This window comes from Macrotis lagotis, chromosome 1 (genome assembly GCF_037893015.1).
Source record: "Macrotis lagotis isolate mMagLag1 chromosome 1, bilby.v1.9.chrom.fasta, whole genome shotgun sequence".
Taxonomy (NCBI): Eukaryota; Metazoa; Chordata; class Mammalia; order Peramelemorphia; family Peramelidae; genus Macrotis; species Macrotis lagotis.
Window position 1 is genome coordinate 850,833,207 of NC_133658.1, and position 17,181 is coordinate 850,850,387.

Genomic DNA, 17,181 nt, shown 5'->3' on the forward strand with positions numbered 1-17,181 from the left:
TACAAGAGGAGAGGGCTTTGGCTTTGGAAGGTGGGATGGGGAATTCGGGGCACATCAATCTTCCCTGAGCCTTGGTATCCCCATCAGTAAAATGAGAGGCTGGAGTAGAAGTTTTCTGAGGCCCCTTCAAATTTTGGCTGTAGCTGTGACCCCATGATCTTGTATGAGTTACTTAATTGACTAAAAGGTAGATTTGGGTTTAAGTTTCCAGTTTTTCAAAATGAGGGTTGGCCTTAGCTCCTTTAAAACTCTAAAATCTCAGGGCCTTGAGTTCTGCCTCCTGTTCTTACCAGGTAGGTAACTTAGGGTAAACAGAAATAGTATTTATTTGTTGGTCTCACAGGGTGGCAGTGGGGAAAATGCTTTGTAAACCATAGTACAGAAATGAGAACTAGTGTTATTCTACTCTCTGGACTTCAGTTTCCTAATTTGTAAAATGGTATATGGGATCTTACATGGATGTGAAAGCGGTTAGTAACCTGTAAATTACTATAAAGACAGGAGGAATTTTATTCAGTAAGGCCAGAATTCAGAGAAGCCTTAATTTTCATATTTAAGAGGAACTGTAGATCAGTATCTTTTTGTTCCCATGACCAAACCAAGGTAGCACAAATTATTGCCTTTATGTTCAAGAATTCTTATCCAGTCATAATCTAGTGGCTTTTCACCTATCCCTCTGCCTTTATTTATATAACCCTACTTCATTCACACTGTGACTGCCTATCTCTTGAGCCCTCAGTTTTCTCTAAGGCCATCTCCTCTACACTAGCTATTCTGTTCTCTTTTCCCCTTCTTCATCCCTTGTGAATCCAATTCTACATTACAGTCTCTTCAATCCCTAACCCCCTCATCATATCACTGATTACATTTAGCTAAGCCTCAGCCTTTGATCATTCCTTTTTTTGTCCCCTTGGCTCCTACACACAAGTTGCAGAACAAAGGTCACTCATACTACAAATTCATTACCCAACCCTTACCCGACCCTCATTGCTGCTAGGCAATCCTGCTGTATACTTCTTTCACTGATTCACTCTCCCGCTTTGTTCATTGGCTCTCCAAACCTTTTCGTTCTTCCTCATTGGTTCCCTTTCTCCCATTCTCAGCTGAGAACCTCGATTCATATTTTACAGAATTGATCCCTCTTCTCTCTTCTTCCTCATGTCTTATCATAGACATGCCTTATGTCAATCTTTCCTCTTTCACCTGGTCTCATATGATGAAATGGCTTTTCTTTTTACCAAGGCTAACCCCTCTGTTTAAGCAATTCCAATCCAACCTGTCTCCTCCAACAGATAACCCTCCTGTCATTCCCACTTTTCACTTATTTTATTTTTTCCAATTACATGCAAAGATAGTTTCCAACATTTATTTTTGCAAGTTTTTGAGTTCCACATTTTTCTACCACTCTTCCCTCCTCCCCTCCCCAGACAGAGAGCAATCTGATAATAGGATATACATATACAAATGAGTTTAATTCTTTCCCTTATTCTCAGTCTTTTCCTCTACTATTTACAAACATACCTATCTCCAACAAGCTGAAATCTTTCCCTTGATCCTACCATTCCTATTAAGTATCAGCTTATATTTCTCCTGCCTTTTGGGGCTAAATTTCTCTAAAAGCAGTCTATAACAGGGACCTCCACTTTTTTTCCCTCTCTCTCTTTTTTTTTAGGTTTTTGCAAAGGCAATGGGGGTTAAGTGGCTTGCCCAAGGCCACACAGCTAGGTAATTATTAACTGTCTGAGACCGGATTTGAACCCAGGTACTCCTGACTCCAGGGCTGGTGTTTTATCCTTTGTGCCACCTAGCCACCCAGCCACCCCCCTCATTTTCTTAACTCTTTACAGAATGGGGTTACTAAAACTGCTATCTTCAAAGTTACCAGTGATCTCTTAGCTGCTGGATCCAATGGTCTTTTCTCAAACCTCATTCTCCTCATTCTCTCTGCAGCCGTGGATACTGTTGATCCGACTCCTCTCTTTTTTTCAGGACACACTTTTTCATGTTCTCCTCCTACCTATCTGACCCCTCTTCAGTCTCCTTTGCTGGATCCTCCTCTAGACCACACCCTCTAACTGCAGGAATCCACAGGGTTTTATACTGGGCATTCTTCCTCTATTACTACTCCACCTAATGATGTCATCAGCCTCCATGGATTTAATGACTACCTTCCTGCTGATAATTCTCAAATCTCTTGCCCTCTGATTCTTTTTTTTTTTTGAACTAGATAAAAGTGGCCATTCTTTGCTTCCTTGCCTCATTCTTATCTAGCCTTAATCACCAAAAGGGGGCTGTTGCCTTAATCAAACTTGGCTTAAAAAAGCCAGGGTCTCTGACTGCATCTAGGGCCATCTCCAGTTGTCTTTATCCATATCTAACTGCTGGACCCAGATGACTCAAGGAGAAAGTGAGGATGCTGACTTTGTATAGCCCTCTTCTCATTTAAATCCAATTCACTTGCATGCCAAGCCTCCCTCTTCCCCCACCCACTGTCCCCAAGATCACTCCCACCCCTTGCCTATTTCTGTAGAGGGCATCTTTCCAGTCTCTCAGGCTTGCAACCTAGGAGTCATCCTTAAGAGCCTTTCAGGCTCTCACTCCCACCCTCCCATATCAAGCTGATACGGGTCTGTCAAATTCACTTTTGCAATATCTCTTGGATATAAGCTCCCTTCTCTCTAATGACACTGCCACCACTTTAATGCAGGTCCTCATCATCTCATGCCTATACTACTGCAATAACCTATTGGTGGGTCTACCTGACTCAAGCCTCTCCCCTCACTCCAATTCATCCTCCAATCTGCCATTAAATTACAGGTCTGTTGGAGTCAACTTCCTACCTGATAAACAATAGATTATGACCTTTAAGATCAAATTTTTAAAAATGATATTCATAACCTGGCCCCCTCCTACTGTTACACTCTTTTCCCACCTTACTCTCCCATAGGGTACTCTTCCATCTAGGCTCATGGCTGTTTCTTGAACAAGGCCCTCCATCTCTTGTCTCTGATCATCCTCTGGTTCTCCTCCAAGGCTGGAGCGTTATCCCTCCTCCATTTCAACTATTGACCTGCCTGGTTTCTCCTTTGGGTCCTAACTAAAATCCTCCCCCCCCCTTAAAGGTTTTTTGCAAGGCAATGGGGTTAAATGACTTGCCCAAGGTCACACAGCTAGGTAATTTATTAAGTGTTTGAGGCTACAATTGAACTCAGGTACTCCTGACTCCAGGGCCAGTGCTCTACCCACTGTGCCACCTAGTCACCCCTAAGATCCCCCTTTCTACAGTCTTACCCATCCCCTAGTAATTCCAGTTCCTTCCATCGGTTAATTATTTCCAATTTATGCAATTATTATCCAATTTATTATATCCCAATTTACCTGTAGCATGCTTTGTTTGCATGTGGTCTTTCTGATTAGATTGTAAGCTCCTTGAGGGCAAAGACTGAATTTTTGACCCTTCTTTTGTACTCCCAACACATTATCACTGCGCCTGACACATGTTGTTATCCTTCTGTCCTGTCCCATTCTTCTTGGCAAGGATACTGGAGTGGTTGGCCATTTCTATCGCCAGCTTGTTTTACAGATGGGGAAACAGAGGCAGAGAATTAAGTGACACGTTCAGGGTCACACAGCTAGTGTCTGAGTGAACATTTTAACTCAGGACGGTGAGTTTTCCCGACTTCCGGAGCTTCAGGAGTTTAACAAAACGTTATCGATGGATTGACAGGCAAGGACTAGCAGAACACCAGGGCTGAGGAAGGGGAACACGTGACCCGAGCCCCATACCGGCCGAGGCATCACGTGGCTCCAGCCTAAGAGAAACTCCATTTCCCAGAAGGCCTTTTGAGTAGCTCTGGGTTTGGCCCGAGTTGGGATAGGCTGTGAGGTAAAAGTGGGAGGAGCATCCGGCGGCGCGGCCTGTTTCCGGTGAGGCGGCCGAGGCGGCGCAGAGCCGGAGGAGCTTCTTGGGCTGTTGGAAAAGGAGACCAACATGTCCGCGGCGTTTAAAAAGGCGGCCAAGTCCCGCCAGCGGGAGCACCGAGAGCGAAGCCAGGTATGAACGCCTCCCTCCTTCCCGGCGGCTCCGCCGGCCTCTTGCCCCGCCACGCCGCCGGGGCACGGATCCGGCTTTTTCCACTCGGAGCTCAGGCGGGCGCCTGCGCACGCGCACATCCTGGTCCAGTTCCTTGACGTCGTTCCCGCCCCCTCATTTGCATGCCACGCTCTCTGGGCTCCTACCTGGTGGAACCCACCAGCGTCCATTTCCCGGGGCGGGAGATCTGGAGCCCTGGGCGGGGCTAGCGGCCCCCCAGGGACCGCGGAGAGCCCACGACCCCCGGCCCGGCCCCGGCCCCCCGCGGTCAACAGGTCAGTAATAGCCTCAGTGAGTAGAAGCTGATCTGGGAGTCACACACACAACCTGCCCGTATGACCCTGGGCGAGTCACTCTCCTTGCTCCATGACACTGATGCTTAAAAGCTTTAGAGAAGGTGCCAAGTAGCATCTTCTGGGAGTTCCATTTTACAGGTGAGGAAACCGAGGCCGCGAGAGGTTAAATGAATTGCTTAGCCAGGAGTCATATTCAGGCCCACGGATATGTCATTCTAATCAGTTCTTTTTATTTTTATTTTCCAATTCAGTAATATAATTCATATACTTTTATAAGAGTTCTTTCTTTGCATTCAAAGCCTTTCATAGCCTAGTTGCCTTTTTTCCCCCTAGGCTTCATGTTTATTCCCTACTACACCGACCTCTGGACTGTTCCATGACCAGGACATTCCATCTCTTGGCTCTGACCGTTTTCTCTTACTGCCCCTCAAGCCTTAGAATTCTCCCCCCTCCTCAACTCCACCTACTGACTTCCCTGACTTCCTTTAAATCTCAACTAAAACAGCAAACCTTTCTCAATCCCTCTTAATTCTACTGCCTTCTTTCTGTTACTTCCTATGTGTCCTGTATATTATTGGCACATATTTGTTTGCTTGTTGTCCTCCCCATTAGATTTTTGAGTTCTGAGGGCTGTGACTGTCTTTTGCCTCTCTTTTTAGATCCTCAGCCCTTATCCCATTGCATAGCACATGACCAGCCTTTAATAAATGTTTGTATACATTTGTATGTATATATATATATATATTAAATTTTATATATTTAAATATTACAGAACTTATTGCCTGGCTGATTAATCACAGTAATTACTGCACTAGAATGGTATAGTTAGGATTCTCTGAATTGTCTCACCCTTTGTTCTCTAACTCTTTTAACCATTCAGTCTGTAAACATGTCTTTTTGCTAGATACTGGGTTAAACCCTGGTGATAAGAAGAGAAGGCAAAACACAATCCATGTCCTTCAGGAGTTCCCATTCGAATAGGGGAAATGACATGTAAATAACTATGTACTTCCAAGTCATATACAGAATAAATTGGAGATAATTTGTTGGGGAGGTTTCTAGTATTAAGTGGCAACAGGAAAGGGTTCTTTTTTTTTTTTAGGTTTTTTCAAGGCAGTGTGGTTAAGTGGCTTGCCCAAGGCCACACAGCTAGGTAATTATTAAGTGTCTGAGACCAGATTTGAACCCAGGTACTCCTGACTCCAGGGCCGGTGCTTTATCCACTACGCCACCTAGCCATCCCACTAGGAAAGGGTTCTTGCTGAAGGTAGGATTTAGTTGAGACTTGAAGGAAGCCAGGGAAGCCAAGGGGTTGAGTTGAGGAAGGAGAAAGTTTTGGCCATGGGAGACAGCCAGTGAAAATGTTCAGAAAGGAGTTCATAGAGTGAGGGGGTAAAAGGGTAAAGCAGAAGAAACTGGAAAAGTAGGGGCCTGTTTATGAAGATGCCAGACAGATTGGAAAAGGGGAATCATCCTGCGGCTTCATTGGGCATGGCTGGACTGTACCACAGGGACTTGCCTTGAGCAAGCAATTGGTTCATAGGATTTAAAACTTTTAGAGATCATTTAGTTCAACTCCTTTACTTTACAGATGATGAAATCTAGGCCTCTAGAGGTTCAGTGACTTTCCCAGGGTTATATGACTAGACATCTGGTGTTTTTTTCCAGAGTAGGTTGTTAATACTCTCTGAGCCTCAGTTTCATCATTTGCAAAATGAGGAGGTCAAACAAGATGTTCTCCAAAGACTCTTCCAGCTCTGACGTTTTGTTACAGAGTTGTCCTTATGGATGATAGGGAGGTATTTAAGGGGAGTGATATGATAAATTTACTTAATTCATTCCCCTCTCCCCCAATTCTTCTGAATTTCCTAGGACAGATCCTGACTCCAGAGCCTTGCTGATGGACACTTTCCCCTCCACATTCCTCCCAACCTCCTCTCTTCACATTATATTTTCCCCTTTTATTTATTACATAAACTTTTTGCTTTTATATCATCTTTATTGCTTACTACATCCTTCCCTGCTCTACCTAGTGAGCCTTCTCTTTTAATAGACAATAGAAGAAAAAAAAATGAATGATTCATGAGCCCACCTCTGACACCAAAGGTAGCACTGAAAACTTGAAGGTCCTTACTTCATGATCAAAGTGGGAATTGTCTTTGGACCAAGTGTGGTCATTCTTATGACTCCTGTCACTTTCACTTGATTGTTCCTTCCATTTACCTTGCTTTAGTCGATGTATATGTTGTTTTCATAGTTCTGCTTATTTCATTCTTTTTGAATATTTCATATTTCTCTGAATTTTTCATTTTCATTTTTTTTTTTAGGTTTTTGCAAGGCAAATGGGGTTAAGTGGTTTGCCCAAGGCCACACAGCTAGGTAATTATTAAATGTCTGAGACCGGATTTGAACCCAGGTACTCCTGACTCCAAGGCCGGTGCTTTATCTGCTGCCCCATTTTCATGTTTTTAAGGGCAATAATATTCCATCATATTGTCACAATTTACTTAGCTGTTCCGAGGCACACATCTACTTCTGTAGATGGAGTGAATACAATATCTTGCACATATAAATGTTACTAGTTTTCAAATGTTTGTAGATGCTATTGAGATAACTAGAATGTAATTTCATTTAAAAGCAATATTCAGGGGCAACTAGGTAATGTAGTGGATAGAGCACCAGGACTGGAATCAGGAGGACCTAAGTTCAAGTCTGGCCTCAGACACTTAATAATTGCTTAGCATTGGGACCTTGGTTGGGACTTAATCCCATTTCTTAAGTAAATTTTTAAAAAAAGCAATATTCATATTCCTTTATTCCTGGTTATTATATTCATCATCATATGAGAATATGTTACATTTTTGATATTTAAAAGAGCTTCTCAAACTTGAAAAAGTTGGGAACCACTAACAGAATTTTAAAGCCCTTTTTTGCTTTTGTTTGGAACAGTGACAGAAACAATGAATGACCTCGTAAATGTGGAGTATATTAGTAGAGTTCTTAAAGTCAGATCACTCCATAAAAACTGGAGGCCTAGCAGAGCAACCACCTGTGTCAGTGACAAATACACGCTCACCTTCCTATCTCCGCCCCCCCCCCCCCATCCTTGTGGCCTTCCTGCCAGGGGCATTCATCCTCCAGTAAAACACTTTCCCTCCCTTCCCTAAGATTTACTGGGACCCTAGACCCTCTGTTGGTTTTCTACAAACTCTTGGATCCAGTTCACATTAATTTTAGTTCTGCTGGCAGCTGCTCACATGGTGCATAGTCATTGTTGCCTCCTGCTGTCCTTAATTGACAAGAAAGCCTGCTTTTAAACCTCCTGGCACCCAATGCCATGTATCTTGTCCTCTGGCAGAGGAGAAGTATGGAGCCAATGGGAGGGAGAGAAGCTTGGGCGAAGGGACAGCTCCAAGGACATGGATTTACTTGTCTCTTCAGAGGGGCTGGTGGCAGTCAAGTGGGAGCTTTATTGGGTATGTTATGTGCTGGGGAAACCAAACACCATGTTTTTGTCTTCTAGCCTGGCTTTCGAAAACATCTGGGCTTTCTGGAAAAGAAGAAAGATTATAAAGTTCGTGCCAAGTAAGTTTATCTTTCTGTTGAAGCTACTGCAAATAACAAGATAATTTTGAAGCACTGTGACGCAACTGATTCAGTGTCCAGAAGGGGATAATTTCCTGCCATTGATAAAGTAGCTGACCCTCTGGCAGTCCCCCAGATATTTTTCCATAGCCCCAAACTAGTCTGTTAGTTTAGGTATAGTAATATTTGTAGTAACTATGGTTGCAACGTAATTTTTCATTCCATTTTGTCCAGGTTCATTTCCTCAGAATGACTTTGTGTGTGATCATCTTGGTATTTGAGCCAAAAAACAGAAGTTTTTTCTCTCCATTTCTTGAAATGCCAAATGTCATCTCAAATCCAGTTGTTCTATCTCTTACATCCCCTTGAAGTGTGGATGGGGGAGTTTTTGATTCAGATGTGAAAGTTGGTCCACGAGACTGCCCTTCCCTTTCCTTCCTCCCTCCCTTGCCCTCCCTATGCTTCCCTATATACACGTCCAAGATAGTGCATCCTTGATAGCACATTTAGCACCGTCATTCTTCTTGAGTGCTTGCTGTGACCCTTCTGAGGTCCAACTTCTCCTTATACTTCCAGTGCAGACAGGGAGGAGCCTTTTACAGAATTTTACTGAATTAGTTCCTTCAGGAGATGGTAGGCCCTACTACCAAATCAGGGATCCAAAGGCTCATCCTCTCCTGGTGTGGTATGACCTTCAGTGAAGCAGTGTCTCTGAGACTTGGTTTCTCCAGCTATAAAATGGGCATGATAGTATGTTCCTTATTTCTCTTGCTGTCTTTGTCACTCCTGAATCATATTTTTTTCCATCCTTGATGTCTGGCATTCAGGTTACTATTCAGAGACGTGTTTCTTACATTGTATGGCTCTTGGCTTCTTGAGTGACAGGAGGCTTTCTAAATTGAGGTAGACCAGCTAGCCCAGGTTGTATCTGACAGGGTGAGAGAGAGGAAGATCAGACAATAACTGATGTATGCATAGCTCCTGACTGGTGACAGGGGCCTTTCCCTTTACATGCCCCACCTGACTGACTGTCAGAGGTACCTTAGAAATAAGTAGTCCAGGGTTATTCCTATTGTACAGATGAAGAAGCTGAAGTCCAGAGAAGTTAAATGACTTATCCAAGACTGAATGGCAAGTAATTGGCAGAGCTGGGATTTGGGCCTTGGTCTCCTTACCAGCAATCTATGTCTTCTGTGACATAGATTATACTTTCATTTGATGAAGAGAAATGACCTGGATCCTGGATGGGCAGAGAGAGGGAGGGAGGGAGGGAGAGAGAGAGAGAGAGAGAGAGAGAGAGAGAGAGAGAGAGAGAGAGAGAGAGAGAAAGAGAAATATGTGAATAGTTGGCGAATTAATTGCCTACAGTGGATGGTGGGCTTCCTTGTCCAAGAACTTTAAGATCCCTGTACAGTTTGCATATTGCAATTGATCTGGTCTGAAGAAGTTGTTCAGTAAACACTGCTTAATGTATTTTTCAGTGACTACCACAAGAAACAAGAGTACCTCAGAGCCCTTCGGAAAAAGGCCCTGGAAAAAAATCCTGATGAGTTTTATTTTAAGATGACTCGGGTTCAACTCCAGGTTAGTGTCTTATTGATCCATAAGTACTTATTAAGTGCCTGCCATTGTAGGAAGGGAGAGCAGCAAGATGAAACTAATCTCCAGTTCACCTATTATCACACTTAATATCCAGCAGGTACAGTTGGGTATAAAACATTTTATATTAGCTGCTCTGGAAAAGAAAGTGGCAAATACAGTCATTGCCAGAAGAGATGTGGGAGGGGATGAATCTAGAAAGCTTCATATGTTTAAAAAAAACAACTTGGAGGTCTTAGTGGATCTCTGACTCAGGATGATTCAGTAATCGGGACATGACCATTAAATAAGGTAATGTAGTTTCTGCCAGCATCACTAGAAGAAAGTTTTTGGACTTGCTTTGGTCCAAACTCACCTGCAGTATTTTATCTAGCTCTGGATGCCATGTTTTAGGAGGGACAAGTCTTTCTGAAGGAAGATGACCAGGATGGTAAAGGGTCTCAAAACCCAAAAGGATGGAAGAGGGTTAAGGGAGAAGAGAAGACTTTGTGGGAAATAATTGTTTATGATCATAAACAGGATCAGACTTCCTCAGCTTGACCCTAAAGGGCAGAACTAGGGTTCATGAACGACCCTTAGAAGAAAGCACCTAAGGAAGGTAGTTGTCCTGTCCTATGCAGTTTGAGCTGCTCCTCTAGAGAGGCCCCAGGGCATTCCTCCTCAGGTGTGTTAATTCTGAGGGGTCGGACTGGGCTTTTAGGATGGAGTCCACGTGGTCAAGCAGCCCAAAGATGAGGTGACTGAAGAGCAGCTGAAAGTGATGAAGACTCAGGACATTAAATATGTGGAGATGAAGAGGGTGGCAGAAGCCAAGGTATTGTGGAGAGCATTCTTTCCTCCTGTTTTCCCTCATTAAAATGGAGTCATGCACAGGCTTGTCAGCCTCAGTTTCTTTCTGGGAGAGTGTGATCACTGAAGAGTGATCCACAGCAGGGCTGAATCTTGGATGGTGGGAAGCTCTTCCAGATGAAGTCTCAGCACTTGTGAGCACACCTCAGATTGGGGGTGGGGTGGGAAAGGTGGAATAGGTTAGCCTCTGAGACTTGTGGGCTGAGACCCTAGAGTCCAAGCCAACTCTCCCTTGACTCTCTAGAAAATTGAACGGATGAAATCAGAGCTCCACCTGCTGGAGGCCTCAGGGAAGCAGAAGAACAAGCACATATTCTTCTTTGACACCAAAAAGGAAGGTATGGGACACTGCTGAGGCCTGGGACCTTGGGTGAGGGAGGGGGTCAGCAGGGGCAGACTGGTCACTGTCCTCAGCTCACCTAGGAAACTCTGTCTCCATTTGTAGTTAAAGAGTTTGATATTGCCACTCACCTGCAGACGGTCCCCGAGCTGGTGAAGAGAGTCTATAATCGGCCGAGGATAGAGACCTTGAAGAAAGAAGCAGTGAAGGGCGTGACACAGCGGAGCCAAGTGGAGGTGCTTATTGCCAAAGTTCTGTCCATTCAGCCTTAAAGGCAGTAGAAGGACCTTCCCCCCCCCCCCCCCTTTTGCCACCTTGCGTAACAGAAATACTTTGTTTGGTTATATGGATTTTTGAGACTAAACTAGCTCACAATCTTTTTTGATTGGAGACTTTGGTGGACTTATCAATTCATTGATCATGGTAGTTTTGGGTCAGGAAGACCTAAGTTCACATCTGGCCTCAGACACTTATTGTGTGACCTTGAGCAAGTAACTGAATCTCTGTCTGCTTCAGTGTCCTCATCTGAAAAATAGGGATAACAACAGCAACTACTTCATAGGTTTTTGTGAGGATAAAAATGAGATTAAAAAAATGAGATATTTATAAAGCACTTCACAAACCTTAAAGTACAATGAAAATGCTAGTGATTATTATTATGGTGCTAAAGAGCTACTAATGCAGGTTTGGACCAGCTAAACTTAGGAATTCTCAGTTTTTTAATTTTTTAAAAATAGATTTTAGAGATGAATGGAATTTTAGTTTTTTAATCTGAGCTTCATTTTACAAATGAAGAAACTGAACTATAGAGAAAGGAAGTGAATTCCACTAGTTTACATAACTAGTATGGGGCAGAGCCAGAACAAAAAACTAGGTCTTCTGGCTTCTGATCCAGAGTTCTTTTTTTGTTATAAAACTAATCAAACCAATATAAGTGTAGAATGATGGTTTGGGAATCAGATCTTAATTCAAATCACATCTCAGACATTTTATTAGTTGTGTGATCCTGGACAACTCACTTAGCCTCTATTTATCTCATTTTCCTCTTCTGAAAAGTGAGGCCAATAATAGTACCCTAACCCACATAGTTGTTATAAGAATCAAATAAGGTAACATAAGTGAAATACTTTGCAGATCTTGAAGTATCATAATCATTGGGGCAGCTACTTGGCACAATGGATAAAGTGCTGGGTCTGGAGTTAGGAAGACTCATCTTCTGAGTTCAAATCCAGCCCCAGGCACTTTCTAGCATTGTGTCATCCTGTTTGCCTCAGTTTCCTCATCTGTAAAATGTTTTGGAGAAGGAAATGCAAACCACTCCAGTTGCAAAGAAAACCTCAAATGGGGTCACAAAGAGTTAGACATAAACTGAAAAAACAATTGAACAACAAAAAGCTGTTATTATTATAAATAATGACTTAATTACAAATGAGATTACTGAGTGGAGTCAAAGGGTCCTTCCTCTTTTGGGGCAAGACATTTCACAAAGGTTAAAAATGTTTATAATTTATAAGTGCATGTATTGAGGGACTAGGTAATCTCTTCAAATCATAATGTTCTCTGATCCTATTGGAGAGGTTATCATCGAAGAATAAAGCACTTGGACAATTTTGGTCTGAGGCCTTATATTTAGCAGTGATTATGTATCCTCCCCAAAATTTTGGTTATAAATAATAACTCACATTTACATATTAGTAGTTGACAAAATGCTCCCATGCCCATCTTCCTTGATCCCTGGAGCAGTGCTGGGGAGTGTTCTTTCTCTCTTATTTTGCAGATGAGACTGAAGTTGTTAGTTCTAGGTCACTCACAAAACTCAGAGATGATGTAATTGGTGCCAGAGCCTGGGTCTTCCACCCCCCTGCCCTCAATGATGAATTTCTATTGGGTTTCCCCTTATGACTCTCTTCCATTATTGTGATTGGGTTTATGAAATGTAATGCTCTGTTTCTCAGAGAATTGAAATCTCAGTTCTAACTGATTCATTGAAAAAAAAAATTGTGCGTTTCAAGCAGACAGCTGTTCTGTTGTGATTTGAATCATTTACACAGCATCAGCTTTGCCTCCAATGTTTAATTCACAGCAGTTTCCTCTAGCTCAGAGGCAGCTAAACTTGCTTTAGTAATATAAATACCCCTAATTAGTTTGAATATATTGGGCAATCCCATAAATTTGACAGCGTGTGCAATAAAGTGAAAACAAAAGCTGTCTGAAACCGCTGTTGGGAGACTGGCATAGTTGGTGAATTGTCGTCGACTCAGGTCCAAGAATATTCCCTCTCCGTAGACAGTATTTGGAGCAGCTAGATTGATTTTCTGCTATTACCTCTTGTGATGACCCTTGTGTATGTGAATTAGCTTTGGTGATAGTTAAGGGTGTTTGCCTTTCTTGAGGATTAAATGCTGGTCTCTGAGAGATCATACTCTGGCCTATGTGGTTACCTTGCTTTTGTACCTGTGAATGGAGGGGAGTAGAGGGAGTTAGGGTGCCGGGGTTTGCCCTGCTGGCCTTGTTTTAGCCAGTATTTTTGTCCCTTGTGATCCAACTGTTTGGGGCCTTCTGTCCACCTCTCTCAAGGGGGTTGGATTAGAAGATACTAGTCTCTTCATGCCCATTGGCAGAGATTTTGCCCCACCATTGTGGAGGTAGGTTCATTTCTCTGAAAAGGACAACGTAAGGAAGGATCTGCAGGGAGAGACTCAGAATTAAGGCAGGGCCAGTTCTTTTCCTGAAGATTTTTCAGTATCTCACAGAATGCCTGTGAAAGAACTAAGCCATACTTTCCTGGCCACTTCTGTTGGCCTTCAGATGTTCAGACCCTACACAGACAATGGAAACAATTGAAGGGGAGGGATCAGAGGGAGGGGAGGGGAGGTTGGAGGTAGGAGGTTCTGAGTTCGGGTTTCACCTCTGCTGCTTACATGCTCTGTGACCTGGGACAAGTCACCTGTCTCAGTCTGAGTTTCTTCCTTGACATAATGATCAGCCAGCTCACAGGTTATTGTGAATGATGCTTTCTGTAAACTGAATTGCTTTACAAAAGGGTGCTGTAGTTATTGGGGAGTCCAAATCAGCACAGCCCCCAAAAGTCAAATGGTTCCTCCTGGAGTCATGAAAAGAGCTTGCTTTATCCCTGGCAGGCCTGGTCTCCCAGTGGGCTCAGAAGCATTTCTCAGTGACTTTTACTCCATTTGTTTGTTTTGCTGAAAATACTTGTACATTTTTCTCTTATAGAAGCTAGCTAGAGAGAGGAAAAGGCAATACAGCCTCCTGAAGCAACGTATCGAGAGGGAGAAGGAATTGTTTGTTATTGCACAGAAAATCCAAACACGCAAAGATCTTCTGGTGAGTAGAGAAAAGCCTCAGGCCTTCGTTCCTTTTAAAGGTCTTAACTGAGGCTGGATTTCATCTGTGTGTAAATCAGCTGCGGTGAAAATGTCTGCTCCTTAGGGGCACAGTTTGAGCCAATGTCTGTTACTCCGGGAGTGTTGAAATGTTCCTTGATTAAGAAGGTAATAAGGGGGTTATTAGTCAGTGCTTTGGAACAGCATCGGGTAGGAACGGGCAGCATTTGAACTTTATAGCTTATGAATAGCTCTCCGTAACATTTAAACAGGTTAACAAAACAGTGAGTGCCACTCACTGGTGTTTAAAAATAGACGATATTGTGTAGTTAAATAGCAGAGCTGAAGAGTCTACGATGACACTTCCATGTTATTATCATCTATCCACTAAATGTCAGACTCTTTAGGTACTCATATACTTTTAGTCACTTTCATGTAAAAAGCCTCATTTGTTTCTCTGTTTTTGAGATTTTCTTCCCCAACAGAACCCCCCCCCCCCCAATCCATTATACTGATTTTCTGCCTTTGTTTTGCAGGACAAAACCCCCAGAGTAAAGGTGAAGAATGAAACAGTCAACTCCCCAGCTATTTACAAATTTAAAAATCAACGGAAACGTTAAAGTCTTCTTGTCTGTCTGGTCATTTTTTAGGCACAGGAATTCTGCTTTTCTAGTAACTTGTGATTCTGTCAAACAGGATTTTCCTCCTTGTGGTTACTAATAAGTTCAGTGGCAGATGCACTTACTGCCTCAGAAATGACATGCAAGCTTTCTGAGTTTTTTCTTTTTTCATTATCTTGGGCTGGGGTCCCAGGATAGCAAAGGTCCAGGGACCCCTTTCCCCTTGCTTGGGCAGCTCCAGGCAGAATAGCCTTGGCTTTCTGCCCCTGCCCTGTACTCTAGTGGAGTTCCTGTGATTCAGAGGCCACAAATGGCTTGGCACAGCCTTCTCACCCTGGGGACACAGTCCCCCGGCTTCAGCAGCCGCTCCCCCTCCCCTTCCCCCAAGAATCACACCTGCCTCTTGTGCCCTTGTAGGGCTTGTGGGCTGGAGGCCCAACAGGACTGAGCATGCTTAGAGCAGATGGTTGGGGGGTGGGGGAGAGCTCTGCACTGCCCTGGAGGGGGAACAGCTGTGGGTGGATTCTAATGGTTTTTTTTCTTTCTATCATTATTAACACTTAACAAGTGCCCATGATTGCCAGGCTCAGTAAAGAACCTAGCGTGAGGTGGCCTCTTTCTACAAGGAGCATCCACAAGGGTTGAGGTCCAGCCTCTCAGAGAAGGGAATGCATAAAGGCCAGAGAACCCAAGGAACACTGGCTGGCTTCTGGAGGGAGCCCCCTTTATTAGGTGCCTCGAGAGTGGATAACAGTACACCCCCTTCGAAAACCCAAAGGGGACAGAAATGCCAGTATTATCATCATCATCATTCAGAGGCCACAAATGGCTTGGCATAGCCTTCTCACCCTTTCCCATCCTTTCCCAACCCACCCCAGTTAGGGCCTGGTACTGCCCATCATGCACCCTGCTCCTTATCCTGTTTGGCAGCTTCTTTATTTAGATGGACATTTGTAATTAGGTGTGGCCAAGAGTTGTGGAAGGCTATTTTCGGCCACTTCTTAATCAGGTAAGAGGCAGCTCAGTACAGTGGATACTCTTGCATTTGCAGTAAGGAGCAAGTGGGGTTGCCCCTCAGGAGTCTGGCTTGGGGCTTTGTAACTCTATACTTTGAATTTTCCCTGTGAAGCTGGCACTGGAGTTCCCATTTAGAACACCTGTTTCTCTGAGCCACTCCAAGAGCCCAGTCGAGGCTGAAGGGTGTTTATGAAATCCGAGTTTGCCCACGTTTTAATTAGGTTGGGATGCTTCTCAGGGTTTTATCGGGCCTCTTACTGGGGTCTCCTGCAGTCATCTGTCTCACTCAGTGATGAGAGGTGCCTTCACTGACCCCAGACCTCATTCTCTGGAGAAAGCTCAACATCTATAGATACTTTTCAGGTTGTTTGACTGGGCTGGCTGTATTTGAAGGAAATGTGAGACCATGTTATTTGGAGTGCACCCCTCCAGGTCCAGGGGAAGCCAAGATTCCAGAGGGGTCACATCTCTGGTCTGTTGGGGGTTGGGGTTCTCTGAAGCAGGTTGGGGGGGCTTCCTCAGAGCATGATGAAGTCTTTTATTCTGTATTGACACTTATGGTCTCCCTGTCTTCTTATCTCACATCTATTGAGCCTCTTGAATGAAGAACAGCCAGTTCTGGGGTGCCCCCTTTGATGGGCAGCTTGAGCCTGGGCTAAGGTCTCTCGTACTGCTCTCCCAGGGAGGGGGGGGAGGATGCTTCATTCCCTGGCACTGCTCCTGGCCTGGGCGCAGAAGTAACAGGCCCAGCAGGTGGCACTGCTGTCCCTTTTCTGCAACATCTCTTGCCTCTGTGCGTAGTAGGCACACCATAGATGTCTGTGAAGAGCTTTTAGGATGTGTTCATTTCTTGGGCTGTCCGCGGAGGGTCCAAGAGCTGTGCTGCTGCAGTTCAAATTGGGGGGAAGCCCAGGGAATATCTCCCCCTAATGAGGGGCTCCCCAGTGATTTGACTCATTCCCTCTCTCCCCTTCTGTCTGGCTGCTCCCTGCAAATACTAGCAATATCACCCTGAACTTCCCATGTCATAATATCTAGCTGCCCCATCCTCCGTTTCCAGGTACATTGTGCAATCAATGCTGCGTACCCCCCAGCCTGAGAGAGACGGGGTGCTCTACTTGTGTAGGCCGGTGGGGCCAGGGCCTGTTGGGACATGCAGCCATAAGAGTAGGTGTGCGTCTCCCGGTTTTGCTGGCCTGTCTCCCTTTCCTCTCCACCAGTGCCAGCCCTGGGAGCTGTGCTGGGATGGGGGGGCCGAGGAGGCGTGCCTTGGGTGGAGGAGCTGTGGGCAGAGCAGAATTGCTCTGTGGAGGCCGAGCCAGGACAGGTTCTTGGGCTTGTGGAGCCACCCCTCGGGTCAGAGGGTGCTCCCCCTCCAACTCATCAGGTCTTGGGGCCTTCCTGCTGAGAAAGCTCCCACCCAGCTCCCCAGAGGCCT

At 44.5% G+C, this 17,181-nt stretch overlaps 1 protein-coding gene across 1 annotated transcript; it reads left to right on the plus strand.

Moving 5' to 3' along the window:
- Window positions 1–3,896: 3,896 nt before the first annotated feature.
- On the plus strand, window positions 3,897–14,727 carry UTP11 (UTP11 small subunit processome component). The gene is made up of 8 exons (XM_074217583.1): window positions 3,897–4,054; window positions 7,913–7,974; window positions 9,456–9,558; window positions 10,274–10,387; window positions 10,667–10,760; window positions 10,868–10,998; window positions 13,997–14,107; window positions 14,643–14,727. Exons 1-8 carry the CDS (start codon window positions 3,992–3,994, stop codon window positions 14,724–14,726), a joined length of 762 nt encoding a protein of 253 aa, XP_074073684.1. The 5' UTR covers window positions 3,897–3,991; the 3' UTR covers window position 14,727.
- The last annotated feature ends 2,454 nt before the right edge of the window (window positions 14,728–17,181 follow it).